Source organism: Manis pentadactyla, chromosome 8 (genome assembly GCF_030020395.1).
Source record: "Manis pentadactyla isolate mManPen7 chromosome 8, mManPen7.hap1, whole genome shotgun sequence".
NCBI lineage: Eukaryota > Metazoa > Chordata > Mammalia > Pholidota > Manidae > Manis > Manis pentadactyla.
The window spans coordinates 19,688,231-19,715,588 of NC_080026.1; the positions used below are offsets into that span (position 1 = coordinate 19,688,231).

At 39.3% G+C, this 27,358-nt stretch overlaps 1 protein-coding gene across 30 annotated transcripts in view; it reads left to right on the top strand.

The window, feature by feature from the left end:
• The window catches only part of NEB (nebulin), a 200,297-nt gene that overhangs the window by 120,031 nt on the left and 52,908 nt on the right, over positions 1–27,358 (top strand). For all 30 annotated transcript variants that reach the window (XM_057505612.1, XM_057505584.1, XM_057505595.1 and 27 more), the window contains 28 exons: positions 56–160; positions 722–829; positions 1,657–1,968; positions 4,018–4,221; positions 4,574–4,678; positions 8,688–8,792; positions 8,894–9,205; positions 9,881–9,985; positions 10,521–10,619; positions 10,812–10,913; positions 11,050–11,157; positions 11,642–11,953; positions 13,055–13,159; positions 13,262–13,366; positions 13,732–13,839; positions 14,637–14,744; positions 14,852–14,965; positions 15,413–15,610; positions 16,003–16,107; positions 16,746–16,850; positions 16,953–17,057; positions 20,177–20,284; positions 22,455–22,568; positions 22,894–23,091; positions 23,404–23,508; positions 24,162–24,266; positions 24,918–25,025; positions 26,105–26,212. In XM_057505612.1, coding sequence (XP_057361595.1) covers positions 56–160; positions 722–829; positions 1,657–1,968; positions 4,018–4,221; positions 4,574–4,678; positions 8,688–8,792; positions 8,894–9,205; positions 9,881–9,985; positions 10,521–10,619; positions 10,812–10,913; positions 11,050–11,157; positions 11,642–11,953; positions 13,055–13,159; positions 13,262–13,366; positions 13,732–13,839; positions 14,637–14,744; positions 14,852–14,965; positions 15,413–15,610; positions 16,003–16,107; positions 16,746–16,850; positions 16,953–17,057; positions 20,177–20,284; positions 22,455–22,568; positions 22,894–23,091; positions 23,404–23,508; positions 24,162–24,266; positions 24,918–25,025; positions 26,105–26,212 — 3,876 coding nt within the window. The remainder of the gene's footprint in view (positions 1–55; positions 161–721; positions 830–1,656; positions 1,969–4,017; positions 4,222–4,573; positions 4,679–8,687; positions 8,793–8,893; positions 9,206–9,880; positions 9,986–10,520; positions 10,620–10,811; positions 10,914–11,049; positions 11,158–11,641; positions 11,954–13,054; positions 13,160–13,261; positions 13,367–13,731; positions 13,840–14,636; positions 14,745–14,851; positions 14,966–15,412; positions 15,611–16,002; positions 16,108–16,745; positions 16,851–16,952; positions 17,058–20,176; positions 20,285–22,454; positions 22,569–22,893; positions 23,092–23,403; positions 23,509–24,161; positions 24,267–24,917; positions 25,026–26,104; positions 26,213–27,358) is intronic.

A 27,358-nucleotide genomic window follows, 5' to 3' on the forward strand; every position in this document is an offset into this window, starting at 1 on the left:
TGTAGTAATTGACTTATTTACTTATAAACCATCTTTTGTTTTTCATTTTTGTCAGCCATTGTATCGCGATGCCTGGGACAAAGAGAAGGCTAATGTGAATGTGCCACCTGACACCCCACTGATGCTGCAGTCCAAGATCAACTCCATACAGATCAGCAATGTAAGGAACTGCAAACGACTTGCTTTACATAATGTTCTCTGCCTAACCAAACTTTTATTTGATATGCTCCAGAGAGAGTTTAGCAAAGGGCATTTCCCTACCATTCTTTTTATTTCTAGCCCTTAAGTTAATGATAAGTGTCATGTGTGTATGGGTATAGAGATGAGTGTCCTTATCTTTGTTGGAAGAAAAAATTCGGTGGTTTCCAGAAAGACATGACATAAAAACATACATACACAGATTTGGTAATATTTAATTAACTTTTTAGTGGCCCATCATTGATTTTTCCTTTTAAAAGCCAAATAGTATTTTTTTCCTCATTTTCACATGATTTACTATCTCCTCAATCTCCGTCTTTAAAAAAGAAGTAACTGGGAGAGAACTTTACTAAATGTCATCAAAAATATACTGGAACTTAAGTTCAGTAGGAAACCAGCCTGTTTCATAAATCTTAAGGGAAGCTTAATTTTCAGTGTAACATGTATTCTTGAACCTATCAGTAATGCTGACTCAGTAGCTCCCTCTCCAGATTAACAGTGGCATTGCAATCTCCATTTGCAGAAAAAATATCAGCAAGCTTGGGAAGATGTCAAGATGACAGGTTATGACCTGCGAGCAGATGCCATAGGTTTCCAACGTGCCAAAGCTTCCAGGGATATTGCCAGTGATGTGAGAGCCCCTCCTCGCCCAGCCTGAACAAACACTAACTAGTAGACACACAGGGAGTTACTACTTTACTAATCTTTACCTCAATTCCCCAGAAATTATATTTTAATAGAATGGAGGTCATTGTCATTAGTGTCTTGTTTTAGAATCCCAAATTCAAGAACAACTTTTACAACAATTTGATGACATGACCCTCTGTGCTTAATTCTGCTTGTCTTACATTTAAGCACAGATTTTTCTTTTCTTTTCAATATCTTCTCAATATCATTTAATTTACAAGCACTTAGAGATTCAGTGGGTACAAGGAATCCCACTGTTTCTTGAAGTGCAATATGCATAAGTGGGTTCCTGTGAAAATTTTATGCAGAACATGCACAAGCATTTTTTTTAAATAGTTATGTTTGTTTTAAGATGTGATAAAAAATACTGATTTTTTTCCATTTAGATAGGATTATAAGTTTTAAAATGAAAATTTTCAACAAGCTTATGTTTTAAAAATAAATTTATTTAAACAAAGAATCAAATTGACAAAACAAAATATGAAATGTTGGTGTTGTTTGTGGCAAAACATATGACAGTGGCAAACGATAATTAAAGTTTGGGAAACACTGGACAAGCCTGTATTGGGGGATGACCCAGAGAGCTGTTCTTGCCTTAGAGGTTCCCACAGTGTTCTCATGCATACTGACAGAAGACAAACCAATGTGTCAAGAAGTAGATTTGAAAAAAAAGCAGCGCCCCAGAAAGGGTAATCTAAGGGAGATAGAGTTATTTTGAGCCATCTGTTTAGAAAAAAAATGACTCTCCTTTCTTCTGTTCACATCCAACAGTATCTGTACAAAAATGCTTATGAGAAACAAAAAGGCCATTATATTGGATGTCGCAATGCCAAAGAAGACCCTAAACTGGTCTGGGCAGCAAATGTGTTGAAGATGCAGAATGATAGGCTGTACAAAAAGGTCTACAATGACCACAAGGCCAAGATCACCATCCCAGTAGACATGGTGTCCATCAGTGCTGCCAAAGAAGGCCAGGCATTAGCAAGCGATGTGGACTATCGCCAGTACCTGCACCAGTGGTCTTGCTTTCCCGACCAGAATGATGTGATCCAAGCCAGGAAAGCCTATGACCTGCAGAGTGATGTAAGTCATTGTTTGTGTAGGGAGCCCAACCGAGGTGCCTGAGGGGTGAGCTATTCTCCAGAGAAAAAGCCTTCCACAGCCTTGGCTGGGTCACTCCTTCCAGTATTTGGGAAAACACAACTTCAGTATTTTACCAAGTTTATTAACTGCTTACCTTACTGCTGGTCTTATTCAGAAAGTTTTCATTTTCACTGTTAGTGGTGCTACCAGAATTTTTCTATAGATTCGTTAACATGTACAGTTATAGTGTACTAAGCATAAGAATTTCCATGGCCCTTCGACTGAAGAATGACAAGGCTGTCATTCCTTGAAATTACTTTCAAAGGTTAGCAGCACACTCCAAACTCACTATCTCCATTAATTTTGTGTTCTTCACAACACATGTGTCATTAGTTTACTGCAGGTATTTTTATATTTACTAATATTTTCTCTCCCTTCAATCTTTTGGAAAGAAGGTTTCCATTAGGATATTTATTTTCTGTGGGGAATATATACCTTCCTTTAATTATCTGAACTTGGTTCACTTAAGCTTCAAGAGATGCTTTCTCATAATGAAAGAGTTTGTTGTAGGAAAGTATATCCATCATTTGAAATGAATTGCCAACTGGAGGATCTAGGTGATTTTCTAAAGAAATGTAGTCTCTTCATTAACCTGAGCCACTTTAGTGTTTTAAGAAATGTATATCAATCAAATTCTTAAAGAAGGAGGAAGGGAGACCTCAAAATCTGTATGTAATCCTCTTCAAGAATCCCTTCTTCTGAATTTTGGGTCCCCATCATATTTACATGCTAAAACATAATGTCATTCTTCATTAGGGTAGAAATTGTCCCACATTTTTCACTCCTCTTGTTACTTTTTTAGTCCAATATTTGTATCCTATTAACTAGTTACTCAAAAACCATTTCTGTAAAACACAGTGTCTATTTATGAAATTAATAACTGGCATTTAACAAAGAGCAATTTTATCTGATCAACCCACTTACCTATATCTGGGAATACAGGTTTAGGTAACCAAGAAAATGCAAATCCCAATTCTATGAAGGTGCTATCTTGGAAAAAGAAAACTCAGTTGAGATAAAAATTGTATCTAATTGATAAAATAGGGATTGAATTCTTAATTATCCCTTTAAGAATACTTATTAAACACACCATGTGCCACACATTGTCCTAAGCACTAAAGAGACAATGGTGTATAAAGAAAAAGAAATAAGACAAAAGTTATTGACTTTAGAGTGTTCACATGGATAACAAAGAAAGAAATATTAAGTAGAGAATATTAGTAAAAAATTGGGATGGTTGGGAAATATGATTATGGTGCTATGCAAAAGTGAAGTGGGTGAAGCTTATCTGGGGAAGTGTTGGTTTAGTGGAAGGGAGACAACGTGGGGAGCAGGAGTGGGGGTGTCCTGCAGAATGACCAGCATATGCAAATAGGATGAATGCAAACCACAAACTCTAAGACCAATGCACAGGTCAAAGGGAAGCAGGTATATCGTGAAGCTGGAAGAATAGGCAGGGTCTGCTGCTAGGCCCTCACGCCTTCTAGTCTATGTTAAGGTTTGAGTCTTTATTGTAAGACCACTGGGAGTCCATAGGATAGGGGAGTATTATGACATCAGTAATTTACAATTAAGCATTTATAATTACAATAATAAATAAAATTTATAATTTATTGAATCATAAATTTTGTAAAGATCACTCTGGCTGCTGTGTGGAGAACTTAGTGGAGAGTCCATTAGTTTTGCTTTAAAAGTCCACTTTGGTTAGTATGATGATCACTTAAATATTATTCAAGAACCTTCCATGCATTCCCCAAACATTCTTCTGCATCATTCTGCTTTTTAGAAGGTACACAGTGCTCCTGCCACAGAAAGCAAAGCAGAACAAAATACTGCTGTAAAATGAAAATTATGTTTGTCAGGCTACTACCCAGTTTTTACTATCATTTGTGGAAGATAAAACAGAACATAAAAAAACACTTCTTGCTTTACCACAATTAAAACAAAAATAAAAACCCTGCTTCCCCCTAACTTTGTTTTCTTTCCCAGGCCATCTACAAAGCCGACTTGGAGTGGTTGCGTGGCATTGGCTGGATGCCCGAAGGGTCTCCTGAGGTACTGAGAGTCAAAAATGCCCAGAAAATCTTAGTAGACAGTGTGTATCGGACACCTGTGGTGAATCTCAAGTACACAAGTATCGCTGACACACCTGACGTTATCCTTGCCAGATCTAATGCTGAAAATATTAGTATTGTAAGTCACTTTTTTCCTCTATATTAAAACTAAGTTAGTGTTATGAATAAATGATAAATAGTAAACCTGGTAATATATTTGTAAAGATAATAGTATTGATGACAGCAAATATTTTAATAAATAATGTTGACAGGGTTGTTATATTTTGCTTATTAATTTTTAACAAAAGTTCAAATGACTAATAAAAGGTATTAAATATAGATTTCATATCTAATTTTAGTAACTTAAATGAAAAGATTCTAGAAGTTTCATGAAAACCTTAATATGAAAAGATTTTGGATCAGAAAAGTTGAAAGTTGTGCACTGAAACTAGCAGAACTACAAATTTTGTTATTATTGGTTCTTCCCATAGCCAAAGTACAGAGAAGTTTGGGACAAGGATAAAACTTCAGTCCACATAATGCCAGATACTCCAGAATTCAATCTCGCTAGAGCCAACGCTCTTAATGTGAGCAATGTAAGTACCTCGACAGGCAATCTTTTTGTTTGGAAAGTCACCCAGTTGGTGCTCTCATATCCCCAAGGAACCGTTCATAGCCGAGGGCGAGAAGACTGACTGCGTGGGGGTGGGGGAGGTGCCTCCCCATCAGTCCTTGACCGCAAGTGAGGCGAGGGGCCGATCCCTGGCTCTGAGCCGCCAGGCGAGGCCGGTTGCTGGCGAGCCAGTGTCCACATGGCAGAGGGAGAAGGGGGCAAGAGCGAGCAAGGGGAAAGAGGGGTGAAGAGACCCACAAACGAGGGGGGGCCTGACAGCAGAGTCGGACAGCCCGATTAATTATGAGAATTCCTTGCAGAACTTTGCACAAATCAACTTCAAATTAGAGGAGAATTCTTTCACAGTTTCAGGAAATAAACTACCACAGAGCCTTGTGGAAAGAAGGAAAGTCATCACAATCACCAAAACTTGTCAAAGATAGTTCCACAAATGGAAACCATAGGCCGACAGTAATGGAGAGTATCTCAAGTAAAATAGTAATAAACCAGATTCAGTGGTTTGTGTATACAGTAGCACACAAACAACCAGGGTTCATCCAGGAATGCCAAGAGGGGGTTCCATATTCAGAAATCTAGTGATGTAATAGCACAAAAAAAGAAAAATCATGTACTCACTTTATTAGATTTGAAAAGGCATGTAACTAAATCCATTCTTAACTTTTTAAAATAAATCTTAGCAAAATAAGAATAAGTGAATATTTTCTTGACATGACTACAAGAATAAATCTCAAATCAGAGGCCAAGCTCATCCTCAGTCAGGAAAAAAAACAAGGGTGCCCATTAATATTACTGTTATTCAGCATTCACTGGATGTACTAGCTAAGTGAGTAAGCTTCAAGCCAAAATTATTACATAAGAGTAAGAATGAGAGATAAATATTGGAAAGAAAAAGACAAAATTATGATTATTTGCAGAATAAATCATTCTATGCCGGGGGAAAAAAAAAACCAACTGAAAAGTCTATTAGATAAAATGAGAGAATTCAATTACTTGGCTAGCTACACAATTTAAGAGTCCAAGAAAGGTACTACCTCCATGGATCACAGAGATTTCTTGTGTACAGAATAAATTTAACCTGAGAAGAAAGAACTGCCTTAGTGCAATTCACCATCATTTGGAACTTTGCATCTTTCCTTTTTTCTGTTTTTTTAATTGAAGCATCCTAACATACAATCTTATATTGGTTTCAAGTATATAACACAGCAGTTCAGCAGTTACCCATATTATTAAATCCTCACCCCCACTAGTGTGGTCACTATCTGTCATAGGAAGATGTTACAGAACCATTGGCTATATTCTCCATCCCCATGACAAACATATTATGATTGAGAATTTTTGTGTCCTTTTATCCCCCTCACGCACCCCACCACCTCCCTCATGGTAACCACCAGTCACTTCTCAGTAACTATGAGTCTACTACTGTTTTGTTCATTTTGTTTTGTTTTATCTTTATATTCCACAAATAAGTGAATCATATGGTTATTGTCTTTTTCCACCTGGCTTATTTCACTGAGCATAATACCCTCTAGGTCCATCCATGTTGTTGCAAATAGCAGGATTTCTTTTTTATTGCTGAATAATATTCTATTGTGTCTATGAACCACATCTTCTTTATCCATTCGTGTAATGATAGACACTTTGGTTGCTTCCATATCTTGGTTATTGTAACTAAGTATTTGAAATTTTGTTAAAAGTGAAGTTATTAACTGTAAATATTTAGATGTTAAATATTTAGATATTAATGACAATGGCTCATGTTTTGGAAGTAAGTTATAATACGGCAGTAAACATAGGGGTGCATGTACCTTTTCAAATCAGGAAATACACATCTTTCAAAAAATAATTAATCTTTGTGAGAAAAGAAGCTTGCCAAGCAGATTCCTCACCATGTGCCAAACTGCACCATCAACTCTATTGTATCAGCCACTTGAGAAAGGTTTTTCCAAGGGTTGGGAAGAAAACATAATTTTAGGGCAGTGATAAATTTTGGGGCGGGGGACGGTGGGAGTCCAGAAACAGTATCATGGTGCAGTGCCCTCTTACCACCAAGTGACTAGAGAGGCAGTCAGCTCTTCATGGCCACATAAATTCCTCAGTCTCTTCTTTTTGATCCAGAGACATCTTTGACAGGAAAATTCTGGAAAGTCTCAGGCACTCTCTTTGCATGATAAAGTTCTCAGCTGGAAATACTAGAACCAACAGTAGCCACTGATATTATAATATAAGCAAGATTAGTATTTGAAATTATATCAAAAGTAAAGTTATTAACTGTAAATATTTAGATATTAAATATTCACATATTAATGATAATGGCTCATTTTGGGGAAGTAAGTTATTAACTTTAAATATTTGGATATTAATAAGAATGGCTTATGTTTTGGAAGAAATCAAACATCCCATTTGAATGTTAACCAAAATGTACATTTTCTTTACACATGGTATCATTATAATCTCAGTGAAGTCCCCTACATAACACTCTTTCCATCATGTAAAAAGCATAATATTTCAGAACATTTGTGTTCAATTTTATAAGTAACCAAGCAAATTCATGTTAAATGGACTCATTTAATCTTCAAACAAATAACATGAGTAAAATACTGTTATTTTGTTTTCATCAGATGGGAAAGTTGAGACTTAAAGAGATGAAGGAATTTACCCATGTTCTCAAAATTAGATGATCTCAAGCCCAGATTTTTCTTTTAGTTCAAATAAGAAATATATTTGACCACATGAACAAAAATTTATTTGATAAGAAATAATAGTATAACAATAGATGTGTAAATCAAAATCAAAATAAAACAAATAAACAAAATTAGGATATTTTAAAAAACATTGTTACAGGTTTACATTAAATATTCCATACGATAATACATTTAAATCTGGAGAATACTGTTTCTTTTGTATAGAAAGACCCACCCAAGAGTCATGCAAAACTTTGAATGAAAGTGCATACAAAGCTAGTCCATACTTAAAATGACAAAATCTATCTGAGCACTTAGATTTCAGTATGCAAAGGCCGTGAAACTATCAATAATTGGAATTTACTTCTCTTTTCTTCACTGTTCAAGCTCCCATACTGATTGGTATGATTTCTGAATGATACATTTCAATTACTGTTATTTCTGCGTGTTTCTGACATTGTCAATACAGAATGTGTCCATTTAAATATGAAAATATATTTTTTGAGTTATCTGTAAATCAGTCACTACCTGTTTTAAATTCTCTTTGCAAATAAAACAACAGTTCATTTAAAGAATGACTTCTAAGGTCCAACTGTACTTCAGCAAGACACCTGACATCCCCAAACAACATGTATCACCAGTCACATAAGAAGATCTAAGAAACTATATTAGGAGGAAAAAACTCATAAATGTAGAAAGTTTATAATTCTAAGGGTACAAAATGGAATTGAATTTAAAAATTAATGAGTTAGTCATAGAAATGGAAGTACAAGATAAACAATATAAACAATAATACTGTCATATCTTGGTATAATAATGGGGTAGTGATTATCATGGCAAGCATCTAGTAATGTATATGTTGCACATGTGAAACCAATACAATATTGTATATCAACTTTATTCCAATAAAAAAAATTTAAAAGAGTGAATTACTGAATTAGAGAAATTTAATAATAGTCCATTAATGTCTGAACTTAAACTTATCCCAATACTACCAATGCATCAATACAAGAAGCAGCTAAATCCTTTTAAATAAAATCATGAACAACTACATTGAGGCTATGACAGAAACTAAAAAGAGAGAACTCTTGCCAAGCCCATATCTTTGGACTTCCAGACATGGCTCATATCCAGTGCCATGATGCAGAGGGAGTCTTTCCCCTGTTCTCTTTTCTTTAACTGGTTCTGGGATTCCAAAGAACTGCACCTCTCTGATATTAATTCCACTTGAGCCCTTGGAATCATTGGTAAATTGAATCTAGAATGACAATTTATTTTTCTCCTCTTCAGAAAATCTACCGCGAAGGTTGGGATGAAATAAAGATGAGCTGCGATGTGCGGCTGGATGCCATCCCTATCCAGGCTGCCAAGGCCTCCAGGGAGATTGCCAGTGATGTAAGTATGGCCTTGTTTAGCTCTTCAGTGCTTTAAACAAATGCCCTATGTGCATCGAGACAGCATACTGTGATCCATCTGCTTTGTTTTTACACCTCCAGTATAAGTACAAGCTTGACCATGAGAAGCAGAAGGGACACTACGTGGGTGCCCCCACAGCCAGAGATGACAACAAGATCCGGTGGGCCCTCATAGCTGGCAAGATTCAGAATGAAAGAGAGTACCGCCTGCAATGGGCCAAATGGAAGACCAAGTTCCAAAGCCCTGCAGATATGCTTTCCATCTTGCAATCTAAAAAATGCCAGACGCTGGTCAGCGACATTGATTATCACAATTACCTGCACGAGTGGACGTGCTTACCTGACCAGAATGACGTGATTCAGGCCAAGAAAGCCTACCAGCTGCAAAGCGACGTGAGTGTGCAGCTTTCTAGAATGAGCTCTTCTATCATGTCACCATGACTCCCAGAAAGTTTATGTCTTTAAATCCTCTATCATCACTTCATGTCTTTATATAGCCAAGAATTTGGTTTCAGTTAGACCTCACAGGGTGGTATCAAAATCACAAAATAAGGAAGGATCTAGACAATGAAGGTAGTGTGAACAGAATTCTTAACAGAACAGGGTAAAGACGACTACTGTGAACATAGTATTTCCGTAGAATGTAAGTAGCGAGTTTCATATCATAAATAAAATATTGGCAGTCTATGGACAGGATGTAGGCACAGAAATGCTTTTTTAGTTGATACAGTGTTTTAAAATGCTGAATTCAGTTGTCAAGCTTTTTAAATCAGGAAATTTTGTGTACATATCTGGGATTTCCCAATTTTGTGGAGAAGTCAGAGGATGCAGCTCTGGACATGTCTTACCCCTGGCAACAGTGACTTGGAGCTAAATTGAGGCTGACCCTTTTAAATAGAAAATATGTCCCCTAGTTTGTCATACCATCTCCTAATTAATTTACTTAATTACCTGCCTGGCTGCTCTAGCATATCATCCTCAAGTTGTATTTCTTATCAGAACAATGCATACAATAAATAGGACCTTGTGACCAGGGTTGCTGAAACCGTTCTGGTCTTGTTTTCATAGGCTGTTTACAAAGCCGACTTAGAATGGTTACGCGGGATCGGGTGGATGCCAAATGATTCTGTTTCCGTCAATCACGCTAAACATGCTGCGGATATCTTCAGTGAGGTATTCCAAGATTTTACCTTGCCAATCAATACATTTCTTAAGGGATGGAACAAAAGTACATGAGCCAAAACACAGTCATTTTCTCTCAGCAATTTTAACAACTTCAGTTGCTGTCATTTAAGACAACAGACATTTTCCCAAAATAATCCTTTACTGTCCCCATCCCATTATGGGACCACACTCATGATACAATATCCAGAACACTTACTGTTGCTTGGAATTGTATAAATGGAAAACTTATTTTGTCAGCAGTAGTAATACAGTTGGGAGAAGTTTGTCACATTGAAAAAAATGCATAGAACGATATGTTACCTGACGTCGGGCGCTTACCACTTACTGCCCTCGGAGGTAGCAGAAGCCAACCCAGCTGTTAAAAACTAAAATGCTAACAGTAAAGCAAAACTGCCAAGGAGATGCTATTTGTATATGGCACTCTACACTTCTGACAGAGAAGGCCCCTCAATCTAGCATGTCTTTCTCAGCTCACACAGGACCACGGACTACAACAGTCTAAAAGATATTTTCTTTCCCCTAGAAAAAATATCGCACAAAAATAGAAACTCTAGACTTTACTCCTGTGGATGACAGAGTTGATTATGTGACGGCAAAGCAAAGTGGTGAGATCCTGAATGATGTAAGTACACGGTTGTCATTCTAAAATCATGAAGATGTCATTTCTAAAGTTCTGCCACCCACTTATATCCAGCATGCAATCATTGCTGAGATACAGATTGTAAACACTGAGATGATTAATGCTAGCATTTGCTTGGACAACATTGTGTTTTCTTAACATCAAGAAACTTACCCCCTTCCCTTTTGTTTCTAGATTAAATACCGGAAACACTGGCATGACACCAAATCAAAGTACACCCTCACAGAAACCCCTCTGCTGCACATGGCCCAGGAGGCAGGTCGGATATTGGACCAGGTATAGATTTTACCTGGATGCCTGGTACTTGGGTGGGGACCAGAAGACCATAATATAAGATGTAAATGTATGCACATGACTTAGCCCCCGTTCTGACCCCTCTGGCTTAACCCTCTGTTGTGGCTCTGTCTTTTAGTATCTCTACAAGGAAGGCTGGGAGAAGCAAAAAGCCACAGGTTATATTTTGCCTCCAGATGCTGTGCCTTTCGTTCATGCCCATCACTCCAGTGACGTTCAGAGTGAGGTAATTTACCCTGATAGGAGTGCACTTTACCCTGATAGGAGTGCACCTGGCCAACTGGGGAGCCCAGGTATGCCAAGGCAGAGCATGTGGGGCGTTCCCCATCGGCCTGGCAGGCCTGCCAGGCTTGGGGATGGCTGGAGGACCTGTTCCCTCTGGTCCTTCTCCCAGGGGCTTTGGCTTTCTTTTCTTTCTTTCTTTTTTTTGTTGGCTTCTTTAAAAACTACTTTTTGAGTTCTTTATTTTTTCTCATATTCTTTAAAATCTCTAGGCCTTCAGATAAAATATAACCAGAATTAGGAAACACATTTTTTTCTATTTTTCAATTGACATTTTTTCATATTTATGCATTTATCTTAATGCCTTCTGTTATTTATTCTTGGGGGAGGCAGAGGACACAAAAAGCTGGTGGGGTTTGGTGACATTTTAAGCCCCGTTTGCCGTGTATGCTTGTTAAAGCTGATGGAATCTCTCTTCTTCCCACCAGCTCAAATACAAAGCCGAACACGTAAAGCAAAGAGGTCATTACGTGGGTGTTCCAACGATGAGAGATGATCCTAAACTGGTTTGGTTTGAGCACGCAGGCCAGATTCAGAATGACAGACTGTACAAAGAGGACTATCATAAAACAAAGGCCAGAATCCACATACCTGCTGATATGGTGTCGGTGCTGGCTGCCAAGGAGGGGCAGGCCCTTGCCAGTGGTATTGATTACCGTAATTACCTGCACCAGTGGACGTGCCACCCTGACCAAAATGATGTCATCCAGGCAAGGAAGGCCTACGACCTACAGAGCGATGTGAGTGTTTGTTTCTTAATCATCTAGAAATGTGTGGTATACTCGGAGAATTATAAGCAGCATTTTGGAACCAGCAGCCTTTGAAACTCTGAGCCATAAATATTGAGTCTGTCCCCATAAGGGGATTAGTACAACGTAGAGAAAGATTGGGAGCAGTGGTTAATGGACAGCTTTGCCTACTGACTACATTTCTGAGTAACTTCTGTCAGTTTAAAAAAAACTGCTGCTTTTGTTCCATCTCAGCCATCAGCAACTACTCACTCTCATCTGCATGAAAAATTATCAAGTGATTAAAAATAATAATTGACTTGGGTGGGAATAGAGATGGGGTTGAAATTTCAACAGCATTAGATGATAATATAGGCAAGGACCTGGTAATGGCCTGTCCTTGCTCTGCCAGGCTTCATTCCTCCAGGCCTTTATGAAGGGGTTGTTTGCAAGGAATCAGAGCAGAAGGGAAGCCAAGTCCTGATGAGCCGCGTGAGGGCCCAGAATCCTCGTGGTAAAGCTGGGGTAGAGTGTGTGACTTAGGCCACGTCAAACTGAAGCCTGAATCAGGGTAGCAGCTGCTCTTCAGAGCTGCCTAAAGAACCCAGGAGCCAGGTGGGGGAGGGTAGAGATAGGCTTGGCCAGAGGGATGCCTCCCCTCCCCTACCATTTAATACATGAGCATTTTCTTGTATAACTTCCTTTATTTAGTCTAAATGCCCCACATATTCCTCTATGACTGAATATACCAAGTCCAACTAAAATGACAATCTCCTTGGTAAAACCTTTTCTTATGCTCACTGCCCAAAACAGTGGCTCCCTGCCCTGAACTCCTGGAGCACTTGAGTGTTCTTGCTCTTACAGCACTTACCACTCTCCACTTAGACTCCTGTATATTTATTGCTCAACTAGCCCAGTGCCCTGCCTGATTCGTAGTAACAGTCTCAAGAAATATTGCTGTGGTGAACGGATGAAATCATGATTGAATCAGTGAGACAACAGCTATAGAGAGAATGCTTTAAAAGCTTCTGAAAAAATTGTTTCTAATCTGCTGTCTGTAATCCTGTGCCTGAGTCATTTATTCCAGCATCATATCTCTCTTCCTGCTCTCAGAATGTCTACAGAGCTGACCTGGAGTGGCTCCGAGGCATTGGCTGGATGCCCCTGGATTCTGTGGACCACGTGAGGGTTACGAGGAACCAGGAAATGGTGAATCAGGTATGCACATTCCGTTCTTAATGCCTGGACTCCTTACCTGCCTTGTGGGGGTAGGCACCTGATGGGAGGTGACTTGTCTTAATTGTTGCTATTTCTTTGCAGATAAAATATAAGAAAGATGCTCTTGACAACTATCCTAACTTTACAAGTGTGGTGGATCCCCCAGCAATTGTTTTGGCTAAGATTAACTCAGTCAATCAAAGTGATGTAAGTCTGCTTTGTGTATGAGGCACCTAGGCTGGGGAATTGGTTGTCTATCACTGAATGGATTTGCTTAACTCCAGATAATTGCTTGTAAGAAAATGGGGAAGAAGGTAAACTGTAAGATCATCTTTGGGGGGAATGTCTTAAAAATCATTAGTAGAAGGTATACCCATTTTGTACGATACCTAAATACAAACACATCTATATTTGTGTCCAAATTATTCTATTAGCTCAAATGGACTGAAATGCAACCAACTGGTTAGTTTTAATCTCTAAATGTAGACTGATTGTTTTCTTGCTAGGTAGACCCTATGAAATTTTTAATCCATTTATAGTAATCAAAAGTTTTGTTTGTCTCACTTTCTTAGGTAAAATATAAAGAAACATTTAATAAACTATTAAAGGGCAAGTATACATTTTCTCCAGATACACCACATATCACTCACTCCAGAGACATGGGAAAACTCTATAGTACCGTAAGTTCTATTTTATGTGATCTTTGATTCAGTTCCTAATTTTAAGCTCTTGTCAGTATTCATATTCTTGACTGATTTTGTGAACAACTGAATTTATAAGGAGATCTATTATCTTTGTTATATTTAGTCTGGGTTATTAGAGGTAGCATGTTATTCAGGGCAAGTAGCATTCATTCAGCTGGTAATTTTTGAGCTCCTATGATGTGCCAGGTAGTGTAGGAGGCATTGAGGAGCCGAAGCTCAATGAGACAAGCCTTTCAGGAGCCCATACCATACAAATGAGAGGGACAGACACACAAATTAATAGATAGATAATAATGTAACAAGTGCTGTACCAGTTGTGGGTGCACAGGGCTGAGCAGCAGAGAAAAGAGAGGAAAGGCTCATTCTACCTTAACAATCGTGTATAACCATCTCCAGCCAAAAACAGGGCAATTTGCCCTCCAAATTTTAATTCAGGTAATTTAAAGGATGATGTGTATGTAGTGTGCGTGCACGTATGCCCAACAGAAAGCCATCTTTGGTGATTCACTATGTACAAATTTGTTTCCACTTTTATCAGAACTGTAAATACAGTCAAACTATGTTATAAAAGGCTTCAAAGTCTATAGATTTAATTTGCAACAAGCCAAAAGACTCTGCCCTGTTCCTAGGTAGGCACAATAATAGCTGTACGTAAAGACTTAAGCCTTGCATTTAAACATAAATATATTATCTTGATTTTACCATTTTCTTTTTGGTGGTGTCTGAATGAAGTTGAAGGTGGACTTTCGCTGACACCCATGTCTTTGTCCTAGATACTGTACAAAGGCGCATGGGAGGGAACCAAGGCCTACGGCTACACCCTGGATGAGCGCTATATTCCCATTGTTGGAGCCAAGCATGCTGACTTGGTGAACAGTGAGGTCAGTAGGACATTTTCCTCTCATAGGCTGGCGAGTCTTTCTTGGGGAACAAAACAGAAGCTGGTTAGTAAATCCCAGTGATTCTCAATCTCGTTCCTACTTCACAGCTTAAATACAAAGAGACCTATGAGAAGCAGAAGGGTCACTACCTGGCTGGAAAAGAAATAAGTGAGTTCCCTGGTGTAGTTCACTGCCTGGATTTCCAAAAGATGAGGAGTGTGGTAAGCAGAGTTCACTTTAACAGAGGACTTGGACACTTAAGGGTACTATAAGTCTGCCTACTTATAATGGACGCCTTGCTTCAGGATTGGCTGGGCATGGGGTGGTGAAGAAGGAGTCCTCCTTGAGGCTTTTTCCCGCCCTTGCCCATCAGCTTTGTGCACCCTGATGGCTATGGGCTCCCTCCTTTTCCCTCCCTCCTGCAGTACGAAACACACAGGAGGGCTCTGCATTAGGAAAAAGGAGGAAACGCCCAGGTCACCATTCACCCTGTGTTATGAAAGGATGGAAAATAGAAAAAGATGAAGGATATATTAAATGTTTTTTAAACCTTCATCTATTCTAAAGGGACTGATCTATACTGGAAAAAAGACTCTAAAAGTAATTGACTTGAATAATTCCATTTTAATTCCTTTCTTCTTTTTGTCTTTACAAATATTATTCTTTAGCTGAACTACAGAAGAGATTATGAGGACACCAAAGCAAATGTTCATATCCCCAATGATATGCTGAATCACGTGCTGGCCAAAAGGTGCCAGTACATCCTCAGTGACCTGGAGTACCGACACTACTTCCACCAGTGGACGTCTCTCCTGGAAGAACCCAGTGTTACACGGGCCAGAAACGCGCAGGAGATCTTGAGTGATGTATGATGTCCTCTCTGCAGCTGGACTTAATTCCAGGCTTCACCCAGCCCTGCCTTGGCCCACCATGTTCCAGTTGCCCCTGTTTTCGTAAATCCTGCTGCTTTTTAATACAAAGTGGCATGAGTAACCAGTCCCCTCCAAGCCATGTGACACCTATGTTAAATATCTTACATGTTAAATATCTAATCTGTTTAACACTAGACTAAAATGTATCTATTATTCTCAGCCGAAGTGTCTTTAGACCAGGGCATTAAAGACCTTCCAGCTGTTGAAAGGCCCACCCCATGACCACTAAGCACTAAGCACCATCAAGGGCTGATAGGAAATTGTATCAGCCCAACTGTAGCTTCAGTTGGTACCCATCGCCTTTCCCCATTCCTTCCTTGTTGCAGAATGTGTATAAAGATGACTTGAACTGGCTGAAGGGCATTGGGTGCTACGTCTGGGATACACCACAGATCCTCCAAGCCAAGAAAGCATATGACCTCCAGAGCCAGGTGAGCCGGGCTCCCTGGGACTAGCCCACTGGGGTCAGCGGAGCATTTGGGCTCTCAGTGGGCAACAGCCAGCTGTCCCGGTGCCCAGGCGGAGGAAGCCTCTTTAACAATGTGTGACCTTAGGGAACCAAAGGCCATCAGCCCATAAAACCCCTTCCGGTGGCCTGCTCTTCTGCCGGGCCTTCTCAGTTTGAGTCTCTCCTGTGCCTTAGGCATCTCTACCTTATTGATCAGATTAACTTGCAGAGAGTAGAATACAAATGTTTACTGTGCCCATAGGAAGATGAGTTTTGAAATGAAAAAAAGGTTCTCAGAAAACTTCCTAGCATATGGTTGAGCTCTAGTAGGACAGACTTATGGGATGCTAAGACTGAGGGACCAGGGATGGATTACAGACCGGAAGAGACAGCACAATGAAGAAAGGGATCTGGCAGAGATCCAGGCCCCATTCTTGGTCAAAATAAATTATTTTTGACAGCCATACAAAACCCACAGGACTATAAGAATGATACATTCTTTGTTTGAATTAAAGCAGACACCCAGAAATAAATAAAAGCACATCTAGATTGGCACAAACTTCTAAAGCTGATGGCAGGCCCATATTTTAGAATTTTGGTGACTTTTATTTTTCTTTACAGATACAATACACAGCAGGAGGTAAAGAAAATCTACAAAATTATAACCTGGTCACTGATACCCCACTGTATGTGACTGCTCATCAGAGCGGCATTAATGCCAGTGAGGTGTGTATTCCCTGTACTTCTCTTCCAGGGACGAGCCACTATTGTCTTTACATTTTCTCAAACAACAGAAAAGAATAACCCCTCTTTTTTTTTTGTCTACAGGTGAAATATAAGGAAAATTATCATCAGATTAAAGACAAATATACAACAGTTCTCAAAACAGTGGATTATGACAGAACCAAGAACCTGAAGAATCTGTATAGCAGTGTGAGTTGAGTTCTTTCTCTCTTCTCTGTATTTGAGTTACCTTTTTCTCCTCTAGAGACAATAAGAGAATAAAAGGGTTAGGCATCTTACCTCCAAAGGTTTTTCCAGTTTTTTTCCTAGACCTTCAAATTCCTACTTTATCTCATAAATCATTCTAGTTACAATTCAATTAGCCCCAATTTGAATATTGCACTATTTCATGCAGTTGACACAAATTCAGCACCTCCTTATTTTAAGCAGGTATTTTGAAGCTGTTCTTTATTGACCCCGAGTTTGTCTTTCCCTGGCTTCTCCTGTGACCAGTGGCTTATAGATAAAGGCATTCTTTTTTTCTGGCTTTAAATTGGTTAATTCACTAACATTCTTTTTTTTTTTTTACTAAGGTATCATTGATATACAATCTTATGAAGGTTTCACATGAGCCACATTGTGGTTACTACATTCACCCATATGATCAAGTCCCCCCCAACACCCCATTACAGACACTGTCCATCAGCTAAGCAAGATACTATAGAGTCACTACTTGCCTTCTCTGTGCTATACTGGCTTCCCCGTGACCTCCCTACATTATGTGTGCTGATCATAATGCCCCTTCTCCCCTTCTCCCTCCTTGCCACCCACCCTCCCCACCCCCTTTCCTTTGGTAACCACTAGTCCCTTCTTGGAGTCTAATTCACTAACATTCTTAAAGCTTCATTTTGACATAGTTTTAGACTTACAGAAAAGTTGCAAAAGTTGTACAGAAAATTCCCACATACTTTTCTCTGTAGCACAATGATCAGAACTAAGAAATTAACATTGTTACAATGTTAATTATAAACTTCATCCAGATTTCACCAGTTTTTTCACTGGCATGCTTTTCTGTTCCAGATGCCGATCCAGGATCCCACACTGCATATAGTTGTCTTGACTCCTTAGTCCCCTTCAACCTGATCATTTCTCCATCTTTCCTTGTCTTTTTCTGATGTTACACTTTTGAAGAACACTTAGCCAGTTATTTTGTCAAATGTTCCTCAATTTGGTTTTATATGATGTTTTCTCATGAATTGATTGGGAGTATTATTTTTGGCAAGAATAAATACAGAAGTGATGTACCTTTCTAGTGCATCGTAGCAGATGGTACGTGATGTCAGTAACTGGTGACGCTGACCTTGATCACTTGGATAAGTTGCTCTCTGCTGAGCTTCTGCACTGTGAAGTTACTATCATTCCTTTGTTATTAATAAATATTTTGGAGGAAATCCTTTGGGACTATGCAAGTGTACTGTTTCTGATCAAACTTTCTCAGTTATTTTAGCATCCCTTGATAGATCTTGCCTGAAACATGTATTGCTGTACAATATGCCTGGTGATTTTCTGTCATTCCTCCTATATTTATTAACTGGAATTCTTTGGTGAGAAACAACTGCTCTTTCCCACCATTTCTTGCTTATTTATATCAGTATGGACTCATGGATATTTATTTTATTCTAGGGGATGTAGTCTAATCCTATTGTTGCTTATTTTGTTGCTCTTACTGTTTTGGCTTTAGCCATTGGGAGCTCTTTCAGGGTGCCTCCTGGGTCCCCTTGACATACACTGTCATTGTGTTTTTTGCACTTCCTTACTTCCTGGTATCACAAGATGCTCCAGGCACATCTTGTATTCTCCTTGTTACAGACTCATCTCTCTAGGGAGCTCTGGTTTATTTATTGGAGAATGGTATTACAAAACCAAGATCTAAGCACCAGGGTGTCTTTGCTACTAAGCCCTCTAAATGGACAGAACTTAGAAATACATGTATCATGTATGCATGCACATCTGTATTTATTTCTATACTTACTAAACTGTATCTACACTTTGAAACCATGAGTTCACATTGATGCCTTCAATGCAATTCAACACCAGGGTTCCTTCTAGCCTTCTCTCTTTCCTTATTTTTCCAACTTGCAGCTTTCTTTTTCCTTTCCAGTGGAAAGCCTGGCTCTCATTATCTATAATATATTTACTTATTTGTTCAAATCTGGTAGGTACATAAAGTGTTTCAGAATTGCTAGCCCATGCCCCTGTGAGAAACAAATTTACTAACTAGAATATAGTATTGTATAGTTATTTTGTCTAGAGTCCTAGAGTATCCAGGCAAAATGTCATTTTCCGAAATAATATGTTAGTTTTCTTCCCCACTTCTTCAGTGTTGTCTTGTTATGTATATGTAATACACCTAGATTTATTCATTACAGTCTGTTACTCCATTTTAGTCCCCTTCTCCATTTTGATTATTTGTTTTACATACAGCAAATTTCACTCTTTGTGGTGTATAGTACTATGGCTTTAGACAAATGCATAGAGTCATGTATTCACCACCATAGTCATGATACAGAAAAGTTCTCTATCACCCCAGAATTTCCCTCTGGCTGGCCCTCCCCTCTCACCTGGCATCCACAGAGATGTTTTCTGTCCCTGTAGTTTTTCCTTTTCCAGAATGTCATGTGAATGGAATTATGTAGTATGCAGCGATTACGTCTGGCTTCTTTCTCTTGGCAAATGCCTGTATGTATTATACACGTTGCTGTATATGTCAGTAGTTTATTCCCTTTAATGGAATGGTATTCCATTGCATGGATGTACCAGTTTATCCATTCACAGTTGAAGAGCATCTGAGTTTTTTCTAGTTTTTGACAATTATGAATAAAGCTGCTATAACATTTGCATAGAGGTATTTTTGGTACATGTAAGTTTTCATTTCTCTTCAGTAAATAAATACCTAAGAGTGAAAATATTTTTTGAGCCTCCACTAACTACAAAAAATTAGGAAAGGATAAATAGGTTTTTTTTTTAAGTCAGTGATTTTACCCTCCAAGAATTCCTAGATCTCTGGGGAATGATTATGGCATCAAAAACCCTCACAACTGTCAAACTTTGATAAGTACTATGGTAAAGAACAAAATACTAGACTATGAAATTATGGTCATAGCATTAAACCAGTTATTCATTTAGGGGTGCTTGGATCCTACACAGAGAAAAAATTGGGGGGTCATTAGTGAAATGTCTGAGAAGGACAGAAAGAGAGGAAAAATTTGCTACTTGGAAGGTAACCAGAATGCATTTTTCTGTAGTCACAAGATTTTTAACTCCTACAGAACCTGTACAAGGAGGCCTGGGATAAAGTAAAAGCTACCAGCTACATCCTGTCTTCCAACACCATGTCCATGAGACATGCCAAGAACCAGAAGCATCTAGCCAGCAATGTAAGTCAAGTACAAATGAAATAGCCTTTCCACCCACCTGCTGCCTTCCCTTGCTCTTTGCTCCCGGAACTTCTCTGGCTGATTCATATGTTGCCCAGAAAACCCTGAGTACTTCCAAAGGGGTATGCCAGCAGATGATTCCAGACCCTCACTCAACACAGTCATGCACTTGTTTCTTCCTCTCAAGGGTCCTGCCCTGAAGTCCAGAGAGAATCACAAACCCTTGTAGGAAAGACACAGATGTGACCTTTTAGGCTGCCAGCCTGCAGATGAATGAATGAATGAATGAATGAATGAATGAATGAATATACTCTGCTTTAACCAGAAGAAATGATAGAAAACATAATATTCTCTACAAAATAGACTCTTTTTCAATAGAATTATGTGGACTTTGGGATTAAAATAAACCAGTGATATGATAACTGGTTATTACACCATCCCCAAATAAGTGATTAAAAAGTAAATAATCATCTTTCTAACTATGAAATAAAACAATTTTTTAATCTTTTGAAATTCTACTTTTTTAAGGCAGAAGTTGTCTTTGTTATACACAGAATTGAAAATAAAATTTAAATCACATGTGCAGTTTAAATACAATATTGTCTTAGGAACTTTGACATACCTAGTGTTCTTAAGTAAAGCCTTTTATTGCAAAATTCCCTCTAACCTTCACTGCAGTGCTAATAAGGGCAGTTCTTTTTCAGGAAGTTTTACCTCTTAATTGTGCACATTTTAAACCAGTATTTCTCCAACATTTTTGTTGACCATGACCCACAGTGAGAAATCTGTTTTATATTACAAGTCAACACACACACACACACACAACTGAAGTTTATGTGAGTCCCTTCTGACATGAATGTTGTGCACAAGAGTACTTACTTTTATGCTAAAGACAATGTACTCTGATTGCTTCAATTCTATTCTATTCACACAAATACTAGCAACCCAGTAAAGTGATTTCACTTCTTCTAATGGGCCAAAGGATCCACAATTCAGAGAAAGACTTTGTTAGACAATTTATGGAATTAATTTTTACCTGGAGGAAGAAGTAATAGATATGATTTTGCCCAGACTCAACTTCATTTGGAAGATGGCAATCAGACTAGCCCAAAGGAGAAATCTTTTTATTTGGAAAGAGAAGTTTTGTAGGTAGGATTTTAAAAGCTCAGCAGAAGCCTTTTCCTTTAGTTACGATAAAAGGTACAGAGGCAGGGTTCTCAGCAACTTGCTCTTGGAACAAGGTGGGACACAGAGAAATTAATCATTTAAAAGAAGAATTCCAACAGTAGTCAAAAAAGAAAAGAAAAGAGAAATGTTTTTGAATGTTGTCTTCTTCATAATTAAGGGATGGGTTAGATGTAAACATGTGAATTAATGTTCTAGAAAGTTCTAGTGAGAATTCTGGTTGATATTCAGTCAGTAAAGGGCTTTGCTGAAATTCTGACACATAAACTCTCATCTCCCCACCACCTTTTTTTAAATTTTAACAAAGATGTGAGGCTCTGCACTGTAAGAGAATTGTTATTATCATATCATATGTGCTGAAAGATTGGATCTTAAGTCTCTGGAAGGGCCTTGCCTCCTAGTCCATGCAATCATGGAGCATTAATTAGTAGGCATAAGGATTGAAAGCTAAAAATTGGTCTTCACACAGAAGGTGGTTGGGTTGCAGTGTATTCTTGGAGAACCTTGCAGAAATGGAGATTCAAGATTGTGTCTCTTAAGCATCAGACTCATCGGTTATTAAAAACAACCAAATTCTTGAGCACATTTTTCATCTTTCAGTTATGGTTGAGAAAAACAAAGCCATTTTCACAAAAGAGAGTATTTAAAAATGACCTAATCTTTAAAATGAGTTAGTCGTAGTAGCAGTAGAAGTACTAGTATTGGTGTAGGGATTTTTAAAATAGTAACTAAAATTTTATAGCTTTCTATGGTCTGAAAAGTACAGTCAGATATAGTCTGATTTAAACCTCAAGATAACCTGTGGCAGGTACCAGAGCTGTACCTCCACTTCTGCACATGGGCAAGGAAACAAGCTCAGACAAATGGTGACCCCAAGTTTGACTGCATATCAGAGTTGGATCCTTCCCATTAAGTCTAATGCTCTTTCAATAGTACAGATCCACTCTCCAAAATTACATTTCCTTCTTGTACCTCCTCTCTATAGATCAAATATCGGGAAGAATATGAAAAGTTCAAAGCTCTTTACACTTTACCAAGAAGTGTTGAAGATGATCCAAACACAGCTCGGTGTCTCAGAGTTGGCAAGTTTAACATTGATGTAAGTAATCCCAAAGGCCTTGCTTCATGCTGAAGCCAAATCATATAGCCGTCTATTATACATCAGAACATTTTCTATTAAGCAACACATATGGCACTGATTGTGCACATGTGAAGAAGCTAAGTGTTATTTCAGTCCCTGCTGCTTCCTGCAGGCGGTCCCATGAATCTGTAGAAAGTGTCAGAAAATTCCAGTCCCTCCCCTGCCCCCAGCTGATGGCGGTGAACTGGTTGCCCTGACTTCTCTGGTGTGTAGGAAAGGCATGCATTGCCACGAAGCCTTGCTCAGTGCCCTGTGTAACTGGTGTGTTCTTTTAACTTCACAGCGCCTGTACAGATCGGTTTATGAAAAGAACAAGATGAAAATCCACATTGTGCCTGACATGGTAGAGATGGTTACTGCCAAGGACACTCAGAAGAAAGTCAGTGAGGTCGATTACCGCCTACACCTCCATGAGTGGATTTGCCACCCTGACTTGCAAGTCAACAGTCACGTCAGAAAAGTCACAGATCAGATCAGCGATGTAAGCCCATTGCTTACTAAGGTCCCACCCCACCCCCACACGCCCACCCTAAAGAGAAGCAGACTCACCTATTTCTTCACCTCATCCTTCTTCCAGCATTGCTTTCCTATATACCCCCGGGGCAGACTGGAATTCAGAGCTGTTTTTGGAAGAAGGGCTCTGTGCTCCAGTGTTTCCACAGCTCCCTTGGCCTCATTGCATAATGCCTTTTGCTTTTCAAGCCACAAAGTCATAGGATGTACATGTCTTTGATGTAAAAGGTATGGTCCAATTTTATTCTTCTAACTTCACCCATCTGTTGTCATCCTCTAGATTGTGTACAAGGATGACCTCACCTGGCTGAAAGGCATTGGCTGCTACATCTGGGACACTCCTGAAATTCTCCATGCCAACCACGCATATGATATACGCAATGATGTGAGTTTGCCTTCTTTTTGGTTTTTTCAAGTATGTTTCTTTCTCTGCCTAGTCTAGAGGAAAGAAGAGAGTGTAGAAAGTACAGGCACTGTTACAGACCAGCTGTGTATTAAGCAGTCACGAGGCTGGCTGAGCTAGAGAAAGACACGAAGGAACAGAGAATATACCTTTCTCTAGGATACACGTGGCATTCTTATTAACCAATGCAGATGAGCTGTTCCTTTGTCCTCTGGTAGAGAAGGGACTCCTGGCTCTCCTCCACCTTTTGGGCTATTTTGGGTATATTAATGAGCACGTAATTCTCATTATAGGAAAATTCTCATTGTTAGGAATTTGCAATGCTATAGACAGGATCTATTTATAAAGAGAGAATTTGCTAGGCAAATTAATACTCTAATCAAGATTTCAGCAAGAAAGCTTAACTGTTCCTAGAAGAGCAGTTGTCAAGGTCCCTAGAAGACACTAGATGCTCCAAATGACTGTAAGCATTGATTGTGCTGATGGTCACAGAATTCAAATGCATCCTGGTCTGTTGAGTAAATGCTAATGAAAGTAAATGCCATGAGTTAAAAGCAAACCAAACCCTCTGTGAAAACCTGCACTTTCTAATACAACAAATGGTCAACATAGGCTTATTTTCTTCCTCTTGTCAGATCAAGTACAAAGCTCATGCACAGAAAACCATGAATGACTACAAGTTGGTCACTGACACTCCAGTCTACGTCCAGGCTGTGAAAAGTGGGAAGCAACTAAGTGATGTAAGTGCCCATGGGGATGTATTGTGGACAGCAGTAAAGACAGGGCACCACTCAAGCCGAAGGGGCAAACCTGAAAGAGTGGGCAGTGCCAGGCCTTTCCTAACCGGGAAGCCAGAGTTGGTGCCTTAGAAAGCACTTAAGACTCTGCTCTCACGTCCTAAATCCTGCTGTGTCTGTCCCATCAGTTCCTGGAGTGGAGCTGTAAGTGATCTAAGTCTATGAAACATCTGGTGTTTGAGAGCTTCTGTCTGGGTGCAGTGAGCAAGCAGAGGAAAAGCACCCACTATAATGCCTGACACAAAGCAGGCAGAAGAGGCACAAAGTTGCTTTTTTTTTTATTTTAATGAACCCCACCGGTTAATAAGTAAATATTAATCCCACTGGTGAATTAGAACATTGAGACCTATTCTTCTGGAGCTTGCGACGGTAAATCGCCCACTCTTCTCTTCATGTGCCTAGGCTGTCTCTTCCACTTTTTCTCAGTCACTGTGGGGTCCTGATCCTATTGGACGAGGCACAGTAATACATCAGATAAAAGGGAAGCAGATTACCTTTTTTTTTAAGAGAGACTTGGGTTTCCATTTAGTTTTCTTTTTTTCAACAATTCTGCCATAGTCTGAAACATGTCACTCTGCTTCTCTCTGCCCCCAGGCTGTCTACCACTACAACTACATCCACAGTGTCAGAGGCAAAGTGGCTCCAACTACGAAAACTGTGGACCTGGACCGGGCCCTCCATGCACACAAGCTCCAAGATGAGGTGAGCAGTGAGAACGCGACCAAGTGCCCAGCAAAATCCAAACGTAGCCTGCAAGGGCCAGCCTATCAGCCGCTATGCAAGCGACCTCTGCTTGGGCATCCTCTCAGCCTGACCTTGTAAATTGTAAATGTTGTTCCATTCACATGAGTTAAACAACAAACAAAAACAGTGCATAGCCTGTCTTCCCTCTGGGCTGGCAGGATCCTCCTATCAAGCATGCCAAGAAGCAATGCGTGTTTTTGGAGCAATGTTTACAGTTTACAAAGAAGAAAACCAATCTCCTACCTCTGCTCTCAAAAGCTTCAAAGCAATATGACAAAGATAAGGCATGTAATCATAAAACACTATTAACAATAGCAGGTAAAGTTGGAAACTGCTCCTGAAATTCAGAAGAGAAAGAAACGGGATTCCACATTATGTACTTAATATCTCTCTTCTGTGTTACCTCGTGGTAGTACTTTGGTCTCAACCTGTAATGTTATTTACTCTCCTATATTGAATGTTAAAGTGGTTTGGGCTTTAATATTTTAAATACTATTCCTACTCCTGCAGCTCCCCTGGGAGACAGACTACTTACGGTCATAGACAGAAACTAATTTCTCCCTTCTGCCAGGAAGGGAGACTGCCACTTCACAGTCTGACATCAAGACACTATGCATATTTATGGGGGGTGGGATTTTAAAGATGTGCCTTGTACTTATGACTGTCCCAGGGATTGGTGATGACTTAAGGGTGGGATTAAAGACAGAAGTGGTTCTGGCTGCCTGTTTTCTCCACTTTTCCCAAATTCTTGCTAGATGCCATGCAGCTAACTTGGCGTATGTTCAAAAGTACAGAAGAATTGTTCTCTATAAGCCCCTTCACTCATTGTTCTCTTTTTTGATAACAGTAGGTTAATCATAATCTAATTCATTGTCTGACTTTTGAAATTTACTTCTTTCTTCCTGAAATCAATTCCATGAGCATAAGTACATTAAGCATCTAATCAAAAATCTAATGTAAGCTGGATGTGACTTGTTTAACTTAGATCAGTTGTTTGACGTAGATGTCAGTTAACGCGCTCTTCCTCATTCTGGCAGAATCTGTACCGAGGAGCTGGCCGCCGTGCCCTGCCTACTGGATATAGGCTTCCAGTTGACACCCGTCACTTCAAACACAGCAAGGACACCCGATACATGAGCAGTTATGTAAGTGGTCTCCTGGGGTCTAAAGCAGGAGGGAGACACTAGTATTCATTAATAGCCTATTCCCATTCCCCCAGTCACATCCTGAAGGCTCAAGATGATGTAATGATGGCAGTAGAGGGGGGAGATAGCACATTTTTCTAGGGGTGCTGTAGAAATGGCTTGCTGCTGCAACTCAGCAGTGCCTGTGTGGTCCCGGGAGTTAGCATAGGACTTTTATGGGATTGTACCTGCATGAGTCAGTTACTTTGGCTCAGGGCTCAGGGCCGCCATGACACCTCTACTTCTGTTAGCCTTTGCGCAGACACATCCTGAGCTACCCCAAGCCAAACGCTGGAAATGCAACTTCATACACACACAGGTGCTGTGTGGCTATGGTATTGTCTTCCTTCTGCAAAGAGACACTGCAGAAGATAGAATATCAATGTGTATTCCTTTGAAAAGAAGGGACTATTTGCTTAGCTGCTGGCTCTGATGCCTCCTCACTACTTAGCCTCTGGAACCATTTCATAGAAAGCTTAGTGGCATAGATAGGCTCTCACTACAATTAGCTTGCCCAGGCATTAGGTCGGACACTACCCTTCCCTACTTTTTAAAAGTGCCATGTTGGAACTTGATACACTTAACCCATGGGCAAAGCCTGGAGAAGTGCTGGCTCTCCAGTGACTTTGGCTTATAGACCATACCTATAAGGCATCCATCAGTTGAGGAATAAACTCTCCCTTCCATGCTGCCCTATAGAATACTAGCAACCTTCATAACTTGCTGGCCAGGTAGGGTCTGATGACCAGTGGTCCAGTAGTATGGTTTCCAAAGTAGAGTCACAGGTTTAATCATCTAACATGTCATTTTAAAAATCAATTCTTAAAACTATTCATCAGTCTTAAAAATATTCTGTTTCAAAAATGTTTATATATATATATATATATATATACAGAGAAGACAAGTAATGATTCTATAGCATCTTACTATGCTGATGGACAGTGACTATAATGGGATATGTGGGGGGGACTTGATAATAGGGGGAGTCTAGTAACCATAATGTTCAAGTAATTGTACATTAACAATACCAAAATTATATATATATATATATACACACTCTTATTTCTTCTTTGCATTTCCTAATTTCCTAGCCATTCCTTTCAAAAC